This window comes from Zootermopsis nevadensis, unplaced genomic scaffold, assembly GCF_977971745.1.
Source record: "Zootermopsis nevadensis isolate Lab colony 2312 unplaced genomic scaffold, Znev_1.0 Znev_ptg000025l, whole genome shotgun sequence".
In the NCBI taxonomy this organism is placed as follows: Eukaryota; Metazoa; Arthropoda; class Insecta; order Blattodea; family Termopsidae; genus Zootermopsis; species Zootermopsis nevadensis.
Window position 1 is genome coordinate 10,522,086 of NW_028259157.1, and position 26,859 is coordinate 10,548,944.

Sequence of the window (26,859 nt, forward strand, 5' to 3'; positions counted from 1 at the left end):
GGTAATGCTGACAAGGAAGGCGTGTTGTGTACATGTAGCGCGACACAGTTATTATAACCTCGATCTAAGATTATTTTTGAGATTGCAGGAACATGAAATCGTATTATATTCTTTAAATAATAAAAATTTAACAATTTTTGTTATACTACATTACATAATTTTAATTCTGAATACTGATCTTTGAAAAAAAAAAATCGACAAACTCACTGCCGTGAAAACCTAACGTCACAAGCAGTAGTCTCTCTGTAAGAGGTAAATTTTCATGCATATTTTCACTACCAACTGTTGAACTAAATTTATCAAACACGATTTTAAGAACACAACACTAAGATAATCCTGACTACGTAACTACTGTACATTTACTCATATATAGTGTTACATTTTGTAAGTACATGAATGCTTTGTTTCTACACATTTGTATCCCACATTTCTGCGGTACATTCAGAAGGCCGATGCTGGGTTTGTAGAGAATAGTAAAATTTGAAGCAAAAGGGTATTTTTGTCATTATCCTTATCCTGTATGGACTAAGGAAGTCGGTACACTTATGCAAAAATACGCACACACACGCACTCAATTATTGGTCCAAGGATATAAGGTATTTTGTGGTTAACGACGCTGACCTCAGACTATATAGCATAGAATGACAGGTTGATTAATGAATAATAAATTGGAAAGGATATGGAAGGAAGTGGTCGTGGCCTAATCTAAGGCATTAGATGTGATGGTACGAGGGGAAAATATCACAAAGAACTTGTGGGCTGGGTAAAGCTACTTTCGACGAAAGTTCAGTTTTTATATATAAATATAGTTTGTTTAATATTTTGTTAGTCGCTAATAAACAACACTTTTTATAGTTGACGACTGTAATCTTGAGACTTGAAAGGAATGCAGGAAGTACGTAGAGTTAAAGGCAGACGCTATATTTCCTCCTTCGCCCCCACCTCCTCACCCCGCAAGTCTCAAGATTACAGTCGTGGACTGTAGTCGACTTTTAATGATCGATTACTGGGAGATATAACATTTTTAATTACATATGTAAAAACAAACCATTTATGTACTTGAAAATATGTGAAAGTTGACTTACACAAAATATTGCTACATTGGTTATCTATTCAGGTGCCTTTGGGTTATATGCATTTTTGTTCGATAATGGAAGTATAGCGATCTATCTATCCCCTTACAGACAGAATTATGATCGAATATTGTGAGATGGAAGGGCGAGGGAGGACGGAAAAGTATGGGCAATTGGCTTAATTGATATTTCTGAGAAAACAACAGAAGTTTATTCCTAAAGAAAGTGCTGTGAGAAATATTTGGACCAAGAGGAAACAAAATAAGACATTCGAGGTTCTCGCTGCGGTGTTGAAGTTAATGTTCGTCTTCTCTTCGCAAAATATTATTAGGTTAGTCATATAAAGAAGGTGAATGTGATAGGTGGAAAAATGTATCCCACATGGGAGGGCTGAGAAATGCATACAAAATATCATTCAAAAAAACCCGAGTGGACGAGACTACGTGAGGCAATTCGAAGGAGATATGATGAAAATATTAAAACGGATATTACAGAAACAGAATGTAAGGCTGTGGACTGAATTTCATGTGAGTGTTGAGACGAAAAATTGGCGTGTTGTGAATACAATTATAAAATTCAATTCTAAAGGGTTTTGACGACGGTAGATTACACTTAAAATTATTCATTGTCAGGACATAGTAGACACCTCTCACCTGAAGACGGATAGAGAACCAGCCTCCGAAACGTCGTTGGTTTTAAAGAATAGACGATGGAAAAAGTCCTGACAAGGAATAATTTTAAACAAATTTTTAACAGATTGAACCATTCCAATTTATACTTCGTGGTGATGAAAAAATCATTAAAAATTCGCCATTTTCACCAAGCTTACGGTGTGTGCAAAAAACCTTGTCGAAGTGTACGTGTATGTAGCTACTATAGTGCGTACTAGGAACCGGGAACTGCGTTTTTCAAGACCTCCTATTGATGTCGTAGGCCTGTACTTCAATCTTGATCACATACAGAGAGCACAGACTTGGTTAAGTTAGATTCGAACCAGGGCGGGTAGACACAAACTATTGTCTGCTCCCAACAATGAATAAGACGACATGGGGAAGGGGGGAAAAATGAAGCCAACTTCCTCTTGGGGGGATACAGCACCAAGCTGGTGGTCCAATTAATTCCTTTTTCCCAGAACTCTTCAGTGCACTATCTGACCAGCCCCCTCCTTGCTTGGAGCTACGAGGGAGGGAAACACTTCCATTATCTTCTTTCTGTAGCGAAAGCAATTTGTCGGGGTCACTCGGCGTCTCAGAAGCCTTCGCAGCCACAACAGAAGTCGTCACGAAACATTCTGGTAAGTGAGAACTGCATGATATGAAGTAACATTCCCTCAAAAACACAAGCCTCTTTGTAATATGCCGGAAGTATTGTAGTGAATTTTAGGCGATGTACTTGAATCTAAATTACCTGTAGACGTACACCATATTAGAACTTAAAGTAATTATAAAAATGAGACAACATTTTTTACTGATTTTAAGTATATTTCTTATCAGATCTGAGAAAGTTTTGACCAAAAATTCTTAGCCATTTCAAGTCGAAACATGTCTAGATAATATTTAAGAATTCAGTCCTCGTTACAAAGAAAACAAAACAATTCACTATCACAAAGATCAGTTGATTAATAACGTTTAAGAAATTGATTCCTGTGTAGACTTAGAATCGTTTTAAACCAAGAAATAGAGAATGCAGTGTCATTGATCGTAGAAGTAAATCTGAATTATTTTGCATAAACCGTTTGAATTTGTTGTATTTTAGTTTGTGTATTCTGGTAGAAGTTTACCGACGTTTTTGAGGTGCTTGCGATGATGATTATCACCTCTGAAACTTCACCGCTTTGATAACCTGATTTTTCATAAAATTCAATGTATGTTAATAACTTTAAAATTCAGAAAAAAAAATTATATGGGTTCTTTGATAGTGTCAGAAACAAGTCAAACAATACAATGGGGGGGGGGGGGTAAACTTTTTGAACTGGTTATTACGAATTGGGACAAAGACGACTAGAATTTGGGAGGTCAGAATTAAACTGTCGACCCCCGTCTGACTTCGAACTTTGTAAAAATTACATTTATTGACAGATAGTAGACTAAATATCAAATCCATTATGCATTTGTGAGAAGCTGATAGTAGCTCAGATAGTCAAGAAGATTTATTGTCGTCTCCACAGGTGCTACTCCCTCAATCCATTAATACGTAACGACTGGTTTGTGTCCAATACAGTGCACAATTACCAGAAAAACAGCTGGAATGTAAAATTATAGAAATGAAACCATTTTGTCTTCTGTTGAACTCCGATGGATATGAACGTAATTTATTTAGACCTACAGAATAAAGAGCTCTTAACCCTTTGGAGCCAAAGCTCGTGTAAATGATTGTTTATTTTAACCGTCTAATCACAATAAAATATTTTATTAAATATTAAAATATCATTACTATAATTAACTTTTAATATTTAAAATATATTAAAATGATGCTCTTTTTATCGAAATGTTCGATTTACAATTAGAGCATCATCATTTTCACGACATGTTTCGGTTTTCAATGAACCATCTTCAGGTGTATAATTGATATAAATTTAAATGTAATATTCTAAATGCAATCCTTCGTCAGATGTCCATTAAATATCGGAAAGTTATCCTCTTCTAGATCAATTGTACTTTGTTTTATATTTATATATTGATAAACGCATTTAGTTTGTTTATATTTATATATTGATAAACGCAAATGATGTAAATTATATTAAAAAAAATAGTTCCTACTTAAAAGAAAACATCACGTTTCCATTATAAAAGGCAATTGGTTAATGACGAAATGATCGCTATTTATTCTAGGGAAAATGAAGAATTATTGATTGTTAAAGAGGTGGTATAAATAGTTACCACTGGGCTTTAAGTGGTTACTGGTAATGAGGAAATATGTAGGTTTATGTAATGGGCGAGGTGATTACGAAACCCACTCCTTATGCTGAAACATTCCATGAAACAGCCTGTAAGGGACGGCTTGTAATGTACAATCGCATTACTACGATTTAAATTATGATTAATGACAGACTGCTGGGAGAAACATTCCTCGTAATCATCGAGTCTAAAAAAAAAAGGCTGTAATTAAACAAGTGCGTATAATAATAATAATAATAGATGCGGTGATTTCCAGAAATTTCCACTGCTGACTTCTTGGAAAACATTAAGAAGTTGAACGAGTATAATAGCTTTAACTTGACAGACTTTTTTACGGAAAAAAGAGATCTTTGTACTATTCTATTCATAACTGGATGCTACGTACATTTTTATTAAAGTGGATTATTACTACAGGAAAGAACATTGTTTCTCGAACGTCACGGAATCCTCCCGGTCTGGGTTGTTATCAGGGACGGAGCATTCATGTTAACCGCGTTAGCTCGGCTAACACTTTGAAAAATAAAGCCCTGTCTTACTTTCGTGGTTCAGTGGTACCCCTTACATTTATTAGTTTCAAAGGCCAGCTTCAAGCCCCGGCCCTGGGAGTGTGTGACAGGAACCCAGTCGATCAGAGCGCAATCGAATTGCACAACTACGAAACCGTTTGCAACGCGCACAGTCGATCTGCAGAGATCGAGCAATAATCTCGTTGGTGGCTAGGAAGCCAATGAATGCGATGTCTCGATAGATTTGTAATTTTTCTCGGAAGTTATCGGACACTATTCTACGAACCCTTTTCCTATCAGTTTTTTAACAAATTGAACTAGCGTCATCAAAGGAACGATAGTTCTTGGTACGTGGAGTAAATACATTTCAACGTATCTGATAGCTATGACCCTTAACCTAACATCACGATTAAAGTTTTATAGCTTTCTTTAGCGTACGAGACGAAGAAAGAAAATGGCTGCTTTGTTAACACAGCATTTTAAAACTGAAATGTCATAATTATCTCCACAAATTTCCAGTTTTTTTGTGGTTTTGGACATATATACTTAATATATCCTATGAAAAATCATTTTCAGTATGAACTGAATAACTCATCACCCTGACGAAAGTGTTAAGAACCTCAGAAGTGTCTTTGTTGGCTCCTTTTGCTGTAAAAACTAAAAAAGACAATAATTTGTGCTTTCACAATATGGTGTCATATAACCTCCTGCCACTATCTGCTGAGTATCCATTTAGCACACTAGTTCAAGTATTGGATACCGAAGGTGACCCATGGTTACTTACTTTAAACCAATTTTAATATAAGGACACATATTTTGTCGGAAGGTTACATTACTCCAGTTCAGGTTCTGTTCTAGGATATTAGTGGGGTACAACAAAATTTCCCCATTTTTGGCAAATACCTGAAGGTATGAAGAATGCAATACAAGTGCAATGAGACATACTGCTTTTAAAAAATATTTCAAGTATGTAATGTTTCAATTTACAAATTTTATTTTTTCTCTGAACTACAATTTGTACAAACTTAAAATGTTAAAAATGCTATATACATATCAGTCAAACCTAAATAATATGTACAAATATAACATTTTTATTATTTTACATATGTTAAGAACGCCACTGAAAAATGAAAAAAAGCTTTGATATGATTTCAGTTCATTTGTATCACCAGCAACTGGGTATCAGTAGCAATTACTGAAAGCTGAGAAAAAACCAGCAGAAATAAACAGGACACTGACTTGTTTTTTGATTCAACTTGGTTTTATGCAAAGCCCAAAATGCAGAATAATAGCAGAGAAAATTTCAGTGCATGAAATAATTCAATATTAAAAGGAGGCAAAAATTAGGGAAAACGTGATCGCTAATATTTATGAGTCAACAACCTTGGCTGTCGAAGACTGATTATTGCCACAGGCACAATTAAAATACATGTAGTTCAAACTGTAAACATTTAAGTGCATAAATGGTTCATAATACATGGCCATGCTTTAACAATGTCAGACATTATATTTATATTCAATATATATGATCATATATATCAACGCAATTTAATATTTCTGTAAGCAGACAATATCTATATCTATCAAAACAAAGATGCATCTGAAATGTTAATGTGCTGAATATTGAACATATATGCATGCAATTTTTGAGTCTATCTCTTTTATTTTAAGCCAAAACATTATTTTCAAAGTAAAATTATTTTATCTGTTGATCCTCCGTACTCCTGCAAAACAAAAACTGTATAAACTATTCAGTATTGATATAAAATGGCTGCTCCAACTTGAGCACAGTGAATCCAGTGATTCGTCGTCATCCGTAACATCTAAACATTTAATAAAAATTCATTCAAGCAACCTTCTGTTACACTTTTTAAAATTTTTAATTTCTCTTGGCTTGTTCATGATATACAAAAAAGGTATTAACAGCCACCACACACTTATTTACCAAATTAAATGCCCAGAGTACCCATTCAAAATTTTATGTTTCGTCTTAAATCTCGTGCAACACCAATTACATTAAAACGACCTGCGGCATGTAGAACAATGGAAGTCACAATTTTGCACCAATGAAGTTACAGAACAAAAGTGGTACATCAAAATGATCCATCTGTACTGTTTTAAATTGATGTCATCAAGAAAACTGCATTAATCTAATTACTACAAAGATTATAAAGAAACAAGTTTTCTAGATGAACCAAGATTTGCTTCCTTCCATAAATTTTATATTTATTACAGGTCACAATGGCGACCGGTTTCACAACGAACTCATCCAACCATAATTAGTGAGGGAAGCATCAAAAGGCTTAAAGGTAAGCAGATGTGGGGAATATGAGGTAAAGTAGAGTAAAGTTTGTCCCACTACATGCCGTACAGGCGTTTGGGGGGAGTGGAGGTATAGATCCTCTCTTTCTTGACCTTGGCACTAGATGGGGGTGAGTGGTCGGCATCATGCCCTGGCCGGCTTTACCCCCGGTACCCATTGTAGAGGCTGGGTGGGCCTCAGAGCCAGTCTGGACGCAGAGGCTTAGAGGAAAAATCCTCTGCCCCCATCGGGGATCAAACCCCGATCATCCAGCCTGTAACTAGTCACTATACTGACCAGGTACTGTAAAATATTGCAGCCAAACTGTTTAAAATGGTAGTTAAAACTTGAAAACTACAAATTTTATCTTGGTTCAAACTGGTACAATTCATAGCCACTGTCATGCACTGGCCAGATGACGTGCATACGAACAAGTGAAATCTTATTATGGCAAAAATGATTCAACAAATTTGTAAGAACACTGATTACAGGATCTCTCACAAGCTGATTAACTTATTCTGCATAAAATGAAATCTAAAAACACATGGTCTGGTATAGGAAATACCAAAACATATTGGTGTTAAAACAATGTAATGTACAAGATGTAAGATATATATGTACTGCACAGTTATTAAATTTGAAAACAAAATTCATTCACTTACATCACACATTTTTTTAAAAATAAAGGTAAATAACCTTCATTTGCAAAGAATCATATTCAGAATAACTAGCGTACTTTCCTGCAGTACGGAAGAGATATTCTGTTTGTCATCTCTTAGGTTCTCACAGCGAAGATGGTTTTCTGGTTTGTAATTCCATGTGGGCTTGTAGGTACACAATAATATTTTGGAGCAATATGATGCCTTCATATTCTGACCTGACAACAGAGGCAGTGTGTTCTCTGAAATGCTGGTATCTACCTACAAGCCCACACATAATTACAACCCAGATAACCAGCACTGAATTATTTAACTTTCTTTCTTTCTCAATTCTCTTTTCTGATAATTTGATCCACGGTAATTCATGAAGAATCGGCACAGGTTCAACAAAAATTGACAGGAAAGCAAATTATGGCCAGCTTCTTGTTTTATCATAATGACTGAATGTCTTAGGCTGAACCTGTCAAGCCCCATAGTTTTAACCAAAAGGGGACACTGAAGTATGGTTATATGAAACAAAGAAAAGGTTTGTTCTTGTGCCCTGGAAATAAATAACCATCCTATATACAAACAAAGCTGGGATAAATAGAATTGGATGCCGCATTTTACAATATTAAAAAGCTGAAAGTATTGACTTATTTATTTCCAAGATGCATTCTGGAAAAAAAAATCAGTAATTTCAAATTGTGAACATTTTATATACAACATTCTTTCAGTGTTACAGTCAATGCTTAATTGAACAGTTCGAGGAATTTTGAATCTTATGTGGCTTATGCACGATCATATGGAATTTAAATAAACAGAAATTTTCTAATAAGTCAACATATCAAAATACATTTCCACTGTGACTTTAACTGATGTACTGATTCTTGATGATTTATCCTACTGTTGAGAAAAGCAATCAGTATTTCACTTTCTAAAATCATGCCTGAATTTGTAATAATTTAAATGAAAAAGAAAATACAGATCAGATATAAGTATTAGGCTGCACAATCACAGAATATTCATCATATTGCAAGAGCAGGGTAAAAATACCAACAACTAGTAACATGAAGATGAAGTTTTCTCCAGCTGTAAATTACATGGTTCAGTCAGAATTAAAAGTTTGAGGTACCTACGTACATGCACTGATTTAAAATATCACACTTGGGTGTTAACATCTGAAGAAGCAAAGCAATCCTCCAATAAAATGTGAACTAGATCAATAATTTAAATGTAAAAAATTTGACTGAATATATGTACAATTTAATGACCATAAGGAATAAATTCATTGCCATATCATTTTCTTCCCCGCAGGTTGTCAGATATATGCGTTAGGTAGCAGAACTTTTGGGGAACGGGAACATTAGATATTAAAACAAGACACAGCCATGATATTAAGTTCAAACTGTACTACCTTAAGCTTCACAGCATACAGCAAGAATAAAACACTGCAGAAATTAATTCCATTTCAACAATATCACTACACTGGCCAATTTTTATCGAGTTGAAGTGTGTAATGCCATAGAATGGGGGCGAGCGGAAGAGAAGAGAGAGAATAAGGTGGAAGATGCTTAACAGAAATTCTGTTCTAATATAATGGTGAAACTTAATTACTTACACCATTTTAAAGTATACTTCATATTTAATTGCAGTAAAGATTTATGTAAATTGAGAAATTTTGTCACATGCACCTGCTAACCATTTTTAACAGAACAGTTTGTGTAGGGATCTTCACCATTTTCTGAGAGTTATGATACAGAAATGAAATCCGTGTTAACAGGACATGACAGTCAGTTAAGAGGTTAATCAAACGTGGCCCAGTCGTATCTTTCACACGTTGCATCTCAAAACAAGTCTAGTTATTGTACTACCAAAGTAACTTATTGCAATTGTGCCCATTTTAACAACTATAATTAATTATTATTACCATAACCATGTTTATGATCATATTTGCATTGTATTAAATAGGTTTGACTCTTGACACTTTGTACAGAAAGGTGATCTCGTCTCTTAAACCATTTCTTAACAGCAAGAAATTCATTAAAATAGAGACCGTTAAAACACCTGTAATTTTTACCTTAAAAACATAAAGAAACAAACAGAACACTTCCATAACCAAGCTTCATTCACTTGCTTTGCTAAACTTTCCAACATAGCACAAAACATGTAGGTAAAATTTTTGGTGCATGGAAAGTACAGATGGCACATTTTCTTTAAAAAGCTATTAACACGAGTTATTTCATGAAAATATGCGGTAATATTTATTATGAATGTTACTTTCTCAGACTTGAAACTGCCACTACTATTAACACTATTACTACCACTGGCAATTTCTCATTCACGCCAGCTTTCACTTCGATGCATGTTGAGTGATGCTCAGGTACATCCTTCACATATTCCACTTCTCAAAACGTATCGCTGAAATTTCGTTGTTTCTTCAATTTAATCTGTTATTGGACAGAGTTGCACTTTGTTTTGATTAATTCTAGAATGAATGTTGCACAACTTATGGCATGTACAAGTAAACTCAAATTAACAGTCTTAAACTTCAGCACAGAAAGTCTGTTTCTTAATATCAGGCAAAATATAACATTCTCTTTAACACAGTCACATGTATAAGTATTTTAAAATCTGAACATGACCACAACCATAACCACAGAGATCTTGCTTATTACTCTTTCACAACAACCATTAATTCTGGCAGAGAAACATAGACGGATTTATAAGCTTCAGGAATCATCATACTGTACAATGAAACATATGAAGGCCACTATCAATTCTGAGAATACTGAAATATCTCAAACACAACAGCGAAAGGTGCATACAAATACACATTATTCAGTAACAGATTTGTCCATTACAGTTATCAGGATACAGGGAAGAACCTAGTCACGGAATGGAAAGAGCCGTATGTGGACGTAGCCTCCATCCCCTGTGCTAGAGCGACTGTCACATGCAGAAAGGCCGTGGAATTACGATCAACACTGATTCTTACCACCTGGTATCTACACCAAGACTGAAGAAGCAGCAATTAATTCAAGGATTCCTACTGAACTGTTAGGTATGTTATGTTGACAGATAATCCCCATTTCTAGAGTAATCTTTCAAGTACTAAACATACATGAGCAATTGTGATGTATTTCATAACATAATTTCCACACTCCTCTTTTTCACTGATGGAAATCTGTGAAATGGCTGCTTGTACAAAGCTGACGCCAAGTCAAAGAAACTGACTTCATGCCATATTATATTAGGGACCACATACTTAAATAACATATGTGCATGATAACACTAAAGTTCATTTTTATAATAGTTTGCACTTTGTGGCTTAGTCTCTTATATAATCACAATATATGCAACAATTTTTAGCCTTCCTGCACACAAAGTTTCTTAGCACAGCTTAGCTAATTGCCAGTTTCTCCATCGTACATTAAAGTTGCCATTGTTCCAATAAATCCACATTTCATCAACAAAATAATTATCTGTATGCACAATCTAAAATGAATTTTACACTTTATGCTTAAATGAAAGGTATCATATCAGAAGAATAGACTGTAACATTTCCGAATTTTGTGAATGGACGAGACAGGTGTTTTATTATTAGAGGATAATTTACTGTTCAGAAGAAAAGGATTGTTTTTGTTTATATTTCAGTGACAAATTCTGATAAATAGAGCATGACAAAATTTGCAAGAGGGGCTTTATTTTAATTGCATTCATCTCAGATTAAAATGGTTAATTTACAGAAAGTCAGACTGGTTAACCAATAACATAGTTAAGCAGTTATTTCACAAATGTCAAGCTGGTAAAAGTAAGAACAATAAATAAATAAATAAATATGTACAAAGAAGTTGCTCCTTTGGAACAAATATTTGAAATTATTTTACACTTAGTTGGAAAGTGTAAATCGTTCAACACTGCAATGCTGCCCACTTATTAAAAAACTGAGGTTTTCTTTTTGAAATTTGAAACAGAACTAATTAAATAATCATTCTGAGGTGTTATGAGAGCAATTTATTCCAGTACTGATGTTGAGAATACACCATATTAACAGTTTCTGGAGGAACTGGCAACAGAGTTTCCTTGGATGGAGAGAGATTAGGGCTTCTTTAGGAATGAGGATATGTAAGGTCAATTAATTCATTAATTCTTTACTGATATTATCACATTCATTTTGTGGTGTGATTGTCATATTCATATTTATTTTAATACCACTAAAGAAGCCCCATTTTGGTGATCTGATGTCACTGTGTTTGCCCGTGCCTGCCATAATGAACCTCCTGATTATCTGCCCACGTAGACTGAATTTGGTTATGGTCTGAAAAATTGTAACATCCTCTTTATTACACAACAGTAGTATTAAAATTGTACGGTATAATTCTCGTCTTTCCTCGGAACAGTTGAAAAAATACGACTGAAAAATATGCAATGCTCTGGTATAGTCGAACATCAAGAGCATGGCACTCAGTGCTCAGAAAACACTTGATCTACACACTTGTGCTGAGAGATGCATCATCAATATTTGGAGGAAACACTTTGGTATACGGTTCTTCAGTGTAGTCCTGGTATGTTGCTGTTTGGTTCAAAGCCAGAGCACCCCTTTCTTCCAGCTGTCTGTGTGGAACATAACCACTTACTGCACCACCACTGCACCTACTCACACCTGCCCTCTGATCATTGCAGCGACCTGAAATCATACCTAAGGGCTCAGCTTTCTGGAGCCTCGGCTCATCAGAGAGAGTCACGTAACCTGATCCTGGTTTAGGTGTAATTTTCTCTTGTTCAGGCTGCAGTATTTCCTCCATCATTCCAATATTTGATGGCACTGGAATCTGCATTGGAATGTGAATCATACCAGGATGCAAACCAAAGTGACTGTAAGACTCTGGTGAGCACAATTCTTCATTTTCATGGTTGACGTCCCCTCTACCAGACAATCCTGCAGTCAGGATTCCCTGGTTTTCCTCTTCAAATTCTGATGTTAACAATGACTCAGATGTGGCAGAAGCTTTATTTGCCAGATCGCCAGCCACTACAAAGCCTTTACCTGAAGTCTCTTTGGAGGCAGGCCATAATGGGTGATGATGAGAGACATAACCCCGCTGCTGCAGTCCAGGAGGCTGTTGAAGTGGCTGATGAGGACTTAAATGTGTACTGGAGTTTGCAGTCGATGTGGAGGGAGAATTGCTGGCCAGTCGCACATACGCTTTGTGGGGTTGCACAATCTGCTGCTGCTGAAGCCTCTGGCCCTCTACTGGTTTGTTGCGCATCCCAACTACGCAATATTCTCCGGCAGTACCCAGTCCAGATGTCAAATCAATTGCACTTCCAGCTGCCGGCCCTATGTCTCCAGTACCTCCCATGTCTTCACCGCTTGACATACTGATGTATCCTGTAGAAGACCACTTACCAAGGCAAGTGTCGCCCGTTCCTACTCCACCAGGCCCAGCACCAATACCATGCCCCTCTGTCAGATTTGGTGTGCTATGTGCCACGGATCCCGGTTCTCCATTTCCTATGCCTTTTACCATTTTTACACAGGAGTCCACATAGGAACCATCACTATTGCCATCAGGTCGAAAGGAGGCCACATTCCTCTGACGGAGTGATGGCGTGACTGATGAAGATTTCCAAGTTGGCACGTCAGGAAACACGCCATCAGGTGAAGGAGGATGCTGTAAATGAATATAGTGTATTTAAAGTTTAAGTACATGAGGTAAACACAAATTCTGAGTAAAATTATTACTTATTACAAAACAAATATTCATATTAGAAATGCCTATTATAATAATTACAATTATAGCATACTATTTTATTCACGATATTAATTTTAAGTGCCTGCAGGACAGTCTTAAAGTTAGTACCGAAAGTGCGCGTTTTTCAGATTTTACCCAAATATCATCTCTCAAACGTTGAATAGTTTTGATCTTATAAAACTGCCTATGGTCACACATATACCTTCTCCAAATGCTACTACTTTGTGTTTATTATTACCAAATATCCCAGTGTATGTTCAACTCCTGTTCAATTGTAATAATTCTAAATGTTATAAAAACTTGTCAAAGGAGTCTAGATTACCAAGAACATTTTATAATATTAGTCATTAAGATAGTTAGTCCAATGTGGTTATAATATATGTAAAAGTAAAAGTTTTATTATGTTTTATATAGTAACACATATGTTTGTGATTCATGCCTCCAGGTATCATCTTTGAAAATCCTGGCTGCTTGCCTGAAAGGTCAGGTGGAGTTAAAAATGTACATATTCAGATCACAGCACAAAGTGGGCATAATTTCCATTTTGCTTCAGATAAAAGGATGACGGTGAGGATAATGATGATGGCCAGTAGAGGGAACTCAGTATAAAATGAGATCCAAACCACGATGGGGACAAAGATATTTCCCACACACAAAATGTTTTGACATGGAAGGACTAGAATAGCTTGCAGAGAAATCTGCACTGTATCATGTTTGGTCTTGAACCAAAAATCTGCATGGAAGATCAGCATCCATCAGCTGTTCACCTTTCATGGAATTGCACTGGTAATCACACAGTACAAAAGTAATCATGAACCTTAAGAGAATGAATTATTCCCCATTTTGCACATGGCCATCTCAAATCATAATCCTTTAATAATAATAGCAACACTCTGAACTGACAAAGTTGCTCTCCTCTTCAGGATATTCATAAGGCATGTGACTTAAACGTAGGAATATACCTACGTAAGACTAAATACATAAAAATATTTTTCAGGTGTGATTACAGAACATATACTTCAAAGCCTTCCAAATATGAACTGAAAATGTAAGCAAGGAATTGCTTCAATGCTAATCTTTTGGGTTATGATGCCATGTCAACTCACTGGTAGACTCCAATGTTTTTGAGAAGCATACCTTGGTACCTAGGGAGAAATTCATACAGTATCTTCACCGCCACGAGAATTTCGTGTCTCTAGGTAACTGTGCTCCTTAAAGAAGACGGTATAGGTACCAAATGAGGAAACTCTCAAAGTGAAAGGTCATCTTTGGAAAAGAAAAGTGATCAAGAACTAGTATTTTGTGTGATTCAGGTTCTTACGGTGGCGAGTATGAAGACGACAGCCTTATGAGATATTGGACCATTAGTCTAATAGAAATTGAGCAACATTTCAGAGGTGCTTGCTCCCTACATCATCAGGGTGATTGCTCTGGTTTCACACAGATACAAAGATCCAACATACTGTCTCTGATTTATGAGTGGGGCAATTGCCCTGATTATGGAGGCAGCAAATACCTCTGAAATGTCAGGAAACTTCTACCAGACTATGCGGCACAAGAACCCAGAAGACAGTCATCTTCATACTCACTGCCATGAGAACCTTAAATCTCACAATTCACTGAGTTCGAAAATATTCGTACATAACCTATGAATAACCACACACAAGAATACAGAAGACTGCAGTTTTGAGGAAACTATTATGGCATTTGTCTAGACAGAATGTGGAAAACCAAATATCCAATATATTTTTTGATTAATCAGTGGGGCAGTATATACTGAATACTTAAAGAATTAAAATGTATGGAATGTACTTGCCCGTCTCTTTGTCAGAAAATATTTGTAAGGAACCATAATGACATAACGTGTGACTCCCAATATTTACCCCTAAAAAAAAGAGGAACTGGCTAACCAGCCTTGCAGCAATAATCCCCAATATTCAGAGAATTTGCATCATACCCAAGAGGGCAAAACCAACTAATTCAATATCATTCTGATACCTTAAACTGCAGCTTGGTTTCAGTGGTGTCCCTTTAAAGGCCATGATAATTTGATGGTAATAATTCTCCATCAGCTGGAGCTAATAATGACTGCCATTTCAAAAGAGTAATGTAAAAATATGTGAAGTGAGAACAAGACAAATTACGTGGTTACATAAAGAAATAAATGTATTTAGAGGATCATGTAATAATGATAGGACACAAAGTTCAGTTCTTTAAATGGCTCTATGAGTTATCTCCTGCGCAAGGATCAAACTTCTACACATAAACTGTGAACATATTTCAGCTACAGCTACTTCGTCCATAAACTAAAATTTATTTTATGTGTTCTTTACATACCCAACCCAAGTAATTAGAAATATTAATAGTAATATTATCGCATAAATGAACACTAGATTCATTCAAGCAAACCAAGACCTCCAATGGCGGGATTTTGTGATGATCAATAACTACAAAGGTAAGGCTGAAAAGGGCAACCATAAAAAGTACAGATATTCATTACTTTACAGAAATTACTTCAGTAGCATCAACTTGGGAATATATGTTTTAAAAAATAATAAACTGCAAGGAAAATTAGCAGTGAAAATGTCAAAATTTCAGTCAAAGAGAGCCCAGGGCATAATAAAATTTTGCAGACTTAAAAAATGGCATCACAAAGAGTACTAAATATATATATATATAATACCATGAAGTCTATGGAATGAAAAGCAGAATCATCTAAAGTACAGACTAAGGGAAAAACTGTAAGTATCAAAATACTGTAGATTTGTACAGTGACATATGATCTAAAAGAATATGAACTTAAAAAATACTTGGTAAAAAAATTAAAATTGGAATTTATTTGGAGATTCCAATAGTAATCTGCACAGAAGTAAAATTGACTTTACAAGGTTACTTACTTAACATTCATGCAAATGACTGATCTAGAGAACCTGAAATATATATATTGCTGAACACTACTACTGAGAAATTCATTCTTAATATATCTCCAGTCGCTGATTTATTCTAAATGCATCAAAGCAGACTTCTCCAAGATGCTGGTATGTACCTATGAGTCTACATGGCATCATCATCATCATCATCATGCCATGAGAAACTCAAATCTCATTGTGAACACGACTATGAATAATGCTGAAAGGGATGAGAGGGGAGACATTTCCTTTGAGGACATTCCAAGAACTGTACGGTCAAGTTTATTAAGTACTGCATCAGTAAACCACTGAAGAAGCATTATGAAGTATGACTTCTACAAACTCAATAGAATAATGTAGACTGTTCTGAAATGGAACTGTGGAACTCCAAGAAAGATATTCCCACAAAGAAAACATAATAATTTTAATGGTTTTCATGCCAACATAATATATCTTAAAGAGGTCATCAGAAGGCGTGGGGTGCCATATACAGCATGTGCAGTTGGTAAAGCATAATTAAACAAAACAATAAACAGGAAGACACTGCTGCAAACTATTGCACACTTCATGCCATCTCAAAAGTCCTGAAACTGGGATGTGGGATGAAGTTAAAAGAATTGTGGAATTGGCTATACTGGCTGAAAATGTATGAAATGTGCTCTTTGAAAGCAAGTCAATACCATAAAAGTAGTTTTAATTTTTCTATCACATTGCTGCGTAATGAATACTATATTGACACAGATATACAATGTGCCGTTATTTAGTAAAAACAAAACAGAATTACACAAAATATTAAAATCAGCAGACATTTACTAAAATCCTGGAAAAGTATGTGTAAATGAACATATGACAGACTGTGGACTGAGGAACTGCAGAAAACAGATTGCTTCATCCTTACAGAGGAAAAGCATGTTTGCCAGAGCAAACAAAATTAACAGCCTTCTGCATCTCAACATCACAAATGGTGCTCTAAACTCACTGAGAGATGAAGTTCATAACAATTAGCCAACATGACATATGAAACCTGCAGACCAGTTGATTTTGGCATTGGTTATACTGCATATGTGACATATCAAGCACTATTAATCAAATAGTGCTTACATTATATTTTAAAATATTGTGTAGGATTTGAGGTTTTCACAGCAGTGAGTCCGATGATGGCTTTCTTTTAGGTTGTAGCAGCATGCAGTCTGGCCAAAGTTTACCAATGTTTCGGAGGTCCTTGCTGTCTCCATCATCAGGGCTCATCACCCTTTACACTGGTAAACTTCTGCCAGACTATATGCCGCTACAACTAAATCATCTCACTTTTTTCCCAATCATACACAAATTATTGCCTAACAAAGATCAAACACCTTGTCTTGAATTTAGTGAATTCAATTTACACCTTCATTCAATGTTTCTTTAGATTTATGTTATGGTCATTCAGCTGTTAATACCTACTTTCTTTCTTATTTTAAGCTGGAAGTATCAAGGTGAAAGCCTTCAAGCTGTTACTTTATTTACTTATTGTCACTTTTAAGCCACATAATTAATGTGACAGTGAGACCACATGCCAATATCTGGAATATACGAACAAAATATGATACTGATTACCTTACTCGGAGGCAACGAAAAGTGAATGTTGGTCCTTCACTTTGAATTTATGCAGAATATGTTGAGATTAAAAAAACGTTTTAAAGAATTAGTAAAGTACACTTTACCGTACATTAATTTAAATTCTGGGATTCTTGTTTATCATAATGCACAAGAATCATGAATAATACAGTTTTCTAAACAACTGTAGCATTAGTTACTAATGTTAACTACCATAAGAGAAGTTATTTTCATTCATGAAAAGTCAGTGTATCAACTATACAATCTAATTATAAAAGAAAAATGAATTACTTCATAATTTCATCAGTATAAAGTTAACACATTATTATTAAAAAATGCTTTAGATGGGACATATCATCTGTTAACTTGTTTTATACTCATACGAAACATTTATTCATTGTGACCAAAATAATCTTGTAATGTCAGCTCAGCAAACGAACGTTATACATTCATCCACATACATGTCACCATAAAAGGCTCGGCACTTATTTGTAACTTATTTTCTTGTACAAATAGAATTATCATAAAACAGTAAGAAATGTTACATGAATGGATATGCTGCTCTGTACAAACGCACATCTTGAAAAAAATATGCTTTGTACTAACTACATAATTCCCCAGGACATAACAGTCTAGATATATTACAATGGCATGCATTCCAGCATAAATATAACTTCTGTTAACTGTGTTTTATATCAATCAAAATATCTAAAAAAACATCTAAAAAGCAATAAAAAATGCATATGCAAGTAAATACATTCTTTGTACTGTATATAATACCCCAACTGCATGAGTCTAAAATATTATAAATGCTATTTGTTCAAGCCTGGCACTGAAAACTTTAAGAGTATCACTGTTCACACAATCTACTACTTAACACATTCAAAAACACAGTGTAATTTTCCATATTAAAAAGTAAGTTAATTTCTTACAAATTTTAACAGAACTGCAAACAGCATATTTCTAAATAAAATCTAAAATCAGCACTACATATTATGTATCACGTATTCAGTCCAAATTATTAATCTGGATGTCGATATTAATCTTCTGGATAATGCCACATTGACTTGCGGCCTCACAACCCTGAAGACCAATATCAGCATGAACCATACGAACCTCTAATTTCTTATTAATCTTGATAAGTGGCCATTGGCCAAATGAACAAAACGTGCTTTGTACCATTAAAACAGTCCATAAAACAACAAAATCATCTCTTTGCAGCTTCAGTTGTACAGATATGCTAGAGCAGATGCAATGCTCACCTGATCTACTTCAATGCCTGAATCACAGAACTGCGTGCCAGACTTCAGAGAGGAAGAGACACTTTCATTCCTACAGTCTCCAATTGGGTTACGTCCATGTCTCTCCTCCTTCTTATCCAACAAGTACTGTATGAAGAAAAGTCAAATACGAATTATAGCAAAATAACCAAATTTTGACACCTGTAGTTTTCTTCATCACTCTGTAGACAAATCTGGGTAAAGCACCACACATGGACAAATAAACTTCAATCTCAATACAATATTCATAACTTCCATAATAACAGTAGCAAAATCAACTACAAAAGTACCACACACACACTCTTACTCAACTTCGTACCATCAGTTCCCCACATCAGCCCCAATTCCATAGTTTTTCCTTTCTGACTGCTTGGCACCAAGAACCTTAACATTTATTTTTACAAAAAACTTTAATTGTATTGTATTTCCTTAAACCCCTATTTTGTTTCGTGCTGGTGTAGTAAAAATGCAGGAACACAGTGTCATTATTTCTAGGATTGCATCCCTTGTGTTATAGGGAGATTTTATCACCCATCACTTCTGTCAGAACAAAATTTGTACTGCCATAATTTATTTCAAAATAGAGTGAAAAGTATAAACTAAATCTATAAAAAATTAACATAATCAGGGAAAACAAAAAATGGATGGAATTTTCCAAACTGAGAGAGCTGATACTATGAAACCAGTCCTTGGTATGCTAAATTTATTGTACCGGGTGCAGTATATATATTGTGGTTTGGTTGATGTCATTAGTGAGTGTGTCAGCTGGAGCAAGTGTGTGTGTCCTGAACTAAAAAACAATGATCACTTACCTGATATTCCTAGCTTCTGTTCTTAATACACGACTGAAAATGAATTACATTTTGGTTTTCTGGTTCTTGCTCTTCTGGTTGCATTCCAAATGCTTCAGAAGAACAGCCCAGAAGACCATAATCTGAATTCACTGCCATGAAATCCTCAAGTTTTGTATGTGAAATATTATATTACTAAAAACAGCAATAACACTGACATGTTATAGTCACATATCCAGCCAATGTATTTTACCCATCATGTTAAAATACTGTAAATATGGAAGTCTCCACATACACGAAAGTCATAGAATTACAACTTAAAACTTACCTCTTCATCAGCTGAAGCATTTGAGCGAGGTTTCCCTAATATGTGATCACGAGTATCAACTGGTGGCCAATATTCGTGGTCTTTTTCCTTCTCCTGTAGAAACATTAACATAATTGATACCAAGTGAGATTTCATGTTCTTCACAGAGGTAAATATGAAGATGTCTTCTGAGTTGCTGCACTATGTAGTACGGCAGAAACTGACCAAACATTTTAGAGGTGCTTACTGCCTCACTGCCCTGATGACAGAGGCAGTAGGCACCCCTTAAATGTTGGTCAATTTGTACAAGTCTACATGGCGCAGCAACTCAGAAGACATCTTCATCATCATCGATTTCTAGATTTGTTTTATGTTGATGTTGGTCTTCTGGGTTGTGTGGACTTGCAGTATCTATCTACAAGTCAATAAAGTGTTACAATCCAGCAGACCAACAAAAACACACTCAACATTGTGAGAACCTCAAATCTCACATTTGACATTTGCAAAATTGTTCTGTGTTACTTATGCATAAAGCATTGGTGGTCTGTGAGAGGTTCTAAAGGATTTTACAAAAATAAATTCTTTTTTAAACCAAAAACTATTTCACCTCCTTCATGTAATCATTAATCAAGACAAAAAGTGGTTGAACACCACTGACTACCCACAAAATATATAATGATCTTAGGTAAGTGCTATCTTTGATCTTGTATAATGGAAAAGGGACACCCCCCCCCCCCCCAAGTATGGTGTCTGACCAGCAGTTTTTAATGCATTTTCATGAACGTACTAGTGGAAATGGGTGGTATAATCCAGCATTACTTTCTTACAGTACAGTTTGACAAAAATATCATTATTCCACCTGCAATCTCTGGTTTTGGTGTTAAATTCCATTGGTATATTTTATGGCCAAAAGGTTGTATTATGGAAAACAATTACTTTTGGTATGATGGGTAAGTATGAAGCAAAAGAAAAGCATCATACCACTGCTCCAACACTAATGTTTCTATTAAGAAGAGGTGAGAAGTCTCTGACGCAGTACACTGTAAATGGCTGCGAATGTGGGAATCTGGCAAATGAGAAATTCACCATGATAACACACATGCCCAGCTCAATTTAAGCAGCAATGTTTTGCCAAATACAGTACTTCACGTGTGTGACAGCGTCTCTACTCACCAGATATGGTTCACTTTACTTTACTTTACCCACACACACAACCTTTCTGCACAAAACTAGGTAGATAAATGATCATGATGATAAAGAAGCCTGAACCAAAAGTGTGGATCTCTAAAATATTACTACTTCTAGCATAAATTTCAGAGTCCCCCCCATGCAGATACTCACAGATGGAGCCAACCCTGGTGGCAACTTAACTTCTACATCTTGCATCTCTTTGCATCTGAGCCAGGCTCTGAAATAAAAAAAGCAGATCTTTAGCACTTTTATAGAAATTAAATAGGTTCTGTAGTTCTTCTAGCACTCCACTGGGTATTAATAATTAAAAAATTACAACTCCCCTATATAAAATATAACTGGACATTACAGCGTAACAATTAGAACTCCTACATCAAATGTGTAAGGTCCCAGGTTTGAAGCTTGATACTTCAGAGACTGGCTATGCAAACAAACATTTTCTGCACTTTTCTTGTTTCTTTATATGAATGCTGGGACAGATATACCACAACCACATCCTTCTATTTCATTCTCATTAAACATCCATGATCAACTGTAATTTCTCATTTCACTTTACATAATCTACGAACTTGACAAACAGACAAAAGCATGAAAAATGTTCCATCTCACGTAAAAATGTTCATGGCTACATAACAAGAAATAATACTGCCCCACACTATTAACTCATTTGCTTTGGTTCTACCCATTCAGTTCTGAATAGGTTTGCTTCTTGGAGCAATCACAAAGCCAAAAGCAGTCCAACTCATTCTCCCATGACTCTTTGCTCTTCTTGGAAGTGAAACACTCTGCAATATCCAAAGCGCTGCATTTCCTATTGTTCTGTCTTTAGTTTGAATTTAATGGATTGTTAGTCAATTGGTTCCTCCCTTCAAATGTTGACAGACAACATCTCACTCAGGGTCTAAACAACAATTGTAGTCCAAGGCTACTACAAATCTCTTTGCTTAATAGCAGGTGAATTTGGTAAATCAAGTGAACTGTCAAAATGTGTCCATGTTTCATAGCACGTTCCCTTCTTAGAAACTGTTTTGTTTAAATATGTTCATAAGGAACATTCATCAATGTTCCTGGACTGACGTCAATGATTCAGGATAAAAGATAAAATTATCTTTCACAGCTCTTGTTTTTGTCTCTTTGTTTTCAGAGTGCTGTGTCACTATATGGGCAGTTGCTTAATGATCATCAATTCACAGAAATGTCGTCTCGAATGATGGTTGCAGACTTTCTTTAATCTTGATATAAAAAAACTGTGACTGAACAGCACGCTTCTGAAGTCATGCATGAGATGGCTTCCCACGGTGTGCATTTTGCAACACAATGGACAACTTGATTGTCAACAAGAATTCTTAGAATGAACAGATTCAAATAAAGATTCAGTAAGAGGAAATGGACTTCACTTTCAAATGGTTTTTCTAGCCATGTAGGAATTTCAAAGCTGTTCCGAGGTCAAATATTCCCTCGCTGCAATAAACATCACCATTTAACCTAAGTGATAACAGTACATCAGATAAACTTGAAAAATAAATTATAAAAATGACAAGAGACTTCTTTATCCTGAGTCATGCTAGGATGAGGAAAGTATTTGGTCTGTGTAATTTACAGCTCATTTTTATGATCATTTCTTGAGAAATTTATCTTGCTTAAGTTATTACAGTAATAACACTAGACTCTTGGGTCTCTCAAAAGCATTTCTGTTTACCAGTAAACCTTTCTGAATTACTGTGCAGTATCGTCAACAGCCATAAAGTCAAAGAGACCACAATAAAACTCATACAAGAAATTTCTAGGAAACTGGTTTACCCAGCCAAGCTACAAATTACTAATTCCAGGAAGAATTCTCTTCTGCTCACTTAAAATTCTCCCTCCCCCTTATCCATCCACCGGAGACTCAAGCCTGAAAGAAAGGTGCCGCAACTGAAGCAAGTATGCTGTTAATCTACACAGAGATCTGCCACAGTTGGCACAGCGTCTGGGGTCCAGTCAGTTCACTTCTCTTGTGCCGCTATGCTGGATACCACTTGTTCAGGTAAGTCACCAACTAATCTGCTTACACGAAATGTCACCTTCATAGGGGCTACATATTTTAACTTTCCAGAACAACTAATACTATCCAAAATCATATGAGGAACTACGCATTGCGTTAATGTGGCATACCAGGCATATTCTGTAACTGTAAATTTTCCAATTCATTTTAATTCATTTGGAACTATGGACACACGCAAAACTATACATGCAGATTCAACTGTGATATATCTTCAAGACTTAGTTATGTTACTTTGATTTGTAATGCTAGTGACTGTCTTTAAATATCAGTGTATGTGTTAAAACAATAATGAACTATCTTTCTCCTGGTAGGATATGAAGTTTTCATGGCAGAGAGAAAAAAAGATGACCATCTTCTGGATCGTAGAGCCATTTAGTCTGGTATCCTACTCATGGTAAGGAATATAAACACTTAATATAATGGTAAACCTATTCTGTAAATAACACTTAACCTATCAACTCTGTCTTTTATATCGTACTCATAATATAAAACAAGCTGATATGGCAACTGCTTACCTTTTTACCATGTAGCAAAAGAAGACGGACATGGTGAGGAATATGATGGTTCCACACACCCAGATAACTATAACCAATGCCTTGGGAATAGCTGCAACACAAAGATATCACGATGTCAAGCCATGTCTACAGAAAAAATCAAGTGGAAGTACAGGAACTTCATCTTCTGTCACACACATGCACTGCAGAAGCTGCACCCACTCATCCACACCATCACGTGTTCAGAGCTAATTTGGACAACTTAACAGTATTATGAACATATAATTTTTTTTTTGTATCAATGCTGATCTGGCATATGAAATGTTGGACAAGGTAGTGGGAAAATCATGTGCTAATAAGCAAAGGTGAACAAAGAATCATAAACTCTAGCTTCAAGAGAAAACATTTATATCACTAAACGATCAAAGCGAAATCACACATCTCTATGTTATCCTCTTAAAATCTGAAAGCAGGGACAGTGTTAAAAGATAAACACTACTACAATGTGGCAAGACAATCTGGGTTTGGCTAAAAGATTTGTGTTAGTGTTTGTATTTTGCAAGTACGATACACTAAACAGCTACTTGGTGCCACAATCAACAGCATAATGTGAGTAATCCTAATTAACGTGTTTGTTCAAGTGTAAATCGGTTGTGTTAATCAGATTATCATTACAACAATGGTAGTGCATAAGTGATGTATACCAGTGGGTGGATGTAAAACAATGGAAATGTCTCACTTCAGTTTAACAATGAAAGCAAAAATATTTTCTGAAACTGTGCATACAGAGATAAGTTATTTTATGCAAAACTTTGAACACATTGAATGTTGGCAACAGAGTAACCACAAAAACCAGGGGAAATAATGGAGGAATCTATATTTTCTGTGAAGTATGTGGACTTCAACGAACATATAATTTTTTTATATTCATACTTTCGAGGACTTTTATTTGGAAATATGGCAGTGGTACAATGTTCTGGCATGTTTTTTATGACACTAAAACGAGGCCAAAAAAGGTTATTTTTATTGTAACTTGAGTTATTTTAATTTTGTCAGTTTCAGGAACAACATACTAAGAATGTCTCTTCGCTCCTTTCCGTGAAATCACAGTACCACAGTCACTTTCAAAAAAAGAAAGCAATGCAGATTATAAACATTACAAACTATTCACACTTCAAAGGTATGAAGGAAAAATACAAGCTTTCTTTCACTTAGGAATTGGAGCAGTATGAGGCAAAAGGACTGCATAACAGAATGCAAAATTATCATAAAAAGTTTAAACGGCTCTCATTTTCTGTGGAGGTATTTGTGTGGTATGTCTATATTCTACCCCTTCAGTCTGAATCACGGGATTAAATCACTCAGCAGCTTGAACTACAAAAATTTATTTGTATCTGGGATTTAATGTGAACTTGTTGGGCAATGCTCCACTTCTAGCAACAATGCATCCCAACCACTAAACAATTTAATAGTAATACAAAACTTCCAAAATATAACAACAAAAAATGTAATGCGCACAATGGCTTTAATATACTGTATATACTGCAGAATGTATTAAATAATGATGCAATATTTAAAAATTTTGCTCTTCAGTCATTGTAATGAATAGTTGACTTTGATTTATTCTCTCCTAACATCAGATACTTCCAATTTCAAGAATGCCCACGTGAACAGCAAGTATTAACGGCACAAAATTTCTAACAATGTACCAGATTTCAGGACAGGTAACTAGTGGAATGAGATTTCACAAATTTGTTTCAGTCCCCTACAAGCTGATGCTGCTGTCTTACCACGAAAGAGGGAAAAGATGGATGTAACTGATTCATCCTCAGGCCCTACAGATAAGTAATTGTATGCAAAATCATAAATTCTTCAGTATAGGATAACTTTCATTCCAGAAACTGTTTGGCCCTTTCCCCGTTATTCAGCTGACATATTTCAAAGTTTGTATTAAGACCATCATTCATGACACAACTTCAACTTCATATAATTGTCAATACTTTAGAAAGTGGAAACACGCAGGAAATTTTTTGAATAGGTGAGCATAATATCAGATTCTCAAGAAGAACTCTGTTCCATGTGTTTATGTAGTCAAATGGTTAGTAATAACTTGCAAATGTCTTCCCACATATCACACTGCCATTCATAATAACAAAAGAATTTGTACTTCATCTGTCCTACATCACACACACACACACACATGTGAAGTTAATATCTTTATTAATAAATGCAAATTTAAGTACTCTCACAAGTAATGAAACAATAAAACAAGCATAAATATTCCAAGCATATCCTACTACTACACTTTTATCAATATAATATAGGGCCAGATTAAGACTCTGCAAGACCACAAGCTGTGTTAAAGACGAGGCCCCTATAAAAATAATAAAAAAAGCAGAAATAAATATAATGAACATTAACCCTAGGAAGCCAAAGCTCATCTAAATAATATTTAAAATTCAGTCTGTACTGCAAAGAAAACACTACATCATAACAAAGATCAACTGATTAAAGTTTCTTGAGGAAATAATCACAGTTTACACTAAGAACCATATAAAATCTGTAAATAAACTCTGTGGGCAAAATGCAATCAATGAGTGGTACATATAGTTACCATTGGGCTTTAAAGGGTTATTTTTATTTAAAAAATTACATGACCAGGCTTTTTCATGACAGAAAACAATGCAAAGAAGGAAAAGAAAAACGATACTTTCAATGTACAGTCAACTTTTGTCACTATAGAATCAAAACAATGTTGGTTTTATTGCGGTTTATTTTTGGCATGGATAGAAACTTCTCAAATGTGTTACAGGTAGTGCATTTTGGCAGCAGTACACACTGAAATGCAGCATAAGCCCCACTTTTATTTAAATACAAAGAGGACTAAATAAATAGTCAGGCATAACTTCAAAGTACCACCACATTTTTTGCCACAAAAACAGAACTGGTTATACTCATTAGAAAACAATTCTCAGCATTTGCAGGCGCCTGAAATGGCAAGATCCAAAGCTGTAGCTTATTTAGCACTGATAACATACGGGAGACTTTACATAACATTTAACATATATTGAT

At 35.3% G+C, this 26,859-nt stretch overlaps 1 protein-coding gene and 1 long non-coding RNA gene across 7 annotated transcripts in view; one reads left to right on the forward strand and one right to left on the reverse strand.

The window, feature by feature from the left end:
• Window positions 1–1,976: 1,976 nt before the first annotated feature.
• Window positions 1,977–26,069, forward strand: LOC110838536 (uncharacterized). 2 transcript variants are annotated; one of them, XR_015537036.1, is made up of 7 exons: window positions 1,977–2,367; window positions 6,712–6,785; window positions 10,283–10,480; window positions 13,729–13,961; window positions 22,394–23,275; window positions 23,605–23,687; window positions 23,824–24,563. It is a non-coding gene; the product is annotated as an uncharacterized LOC110838536 (long non-coding RNA). The 2 variants fall into 2 exon arrangements; XR_015537037.1 differs by lacking the exon at window positions 1,977–2,367 and adding an exon at window positions 24,844–26,069 and having other exon boundaries at window positions 23,824–24,396.
• The window catches only part of LOC110838535 (cytokine receptor), a 214,757-nt gene continuing 193,345 nt past the window's right edge, over window positions 5,448–26,859 (reverse strand). For all 5 annotated transcript variants that reach the window (XM_087355664.1, XM_087355666.1, XM_087355663.1 and 2 more), the window contains 5 exons: window positions 23,809–23,899; window positions 21,400–21,466; window positions 20,080–20,172; window positions 18,943–19,068; window positions 5,448–13,094 (listed from right to left, as the gene is read on the reverse strand). In XM_087355664.1, the coding sequence (XP_087211790.1) occupies window positions 11,907–13,094; window positions 18,943–19,068; window positions 20,080–20,172; window positions 21,400–21,466; window positions 23,809–23,899 (1,565 nt within the window). In that variant the 3' untranslated portion in view covers window positions 5,448–11,906. The remainder of the gene's footprint in view (window positions 13,095–18,942; window positions 19,069–20,079; window positions 20,173–21,399; window positions 21,467–23,808; window positions 23,900–26,859) is intronic.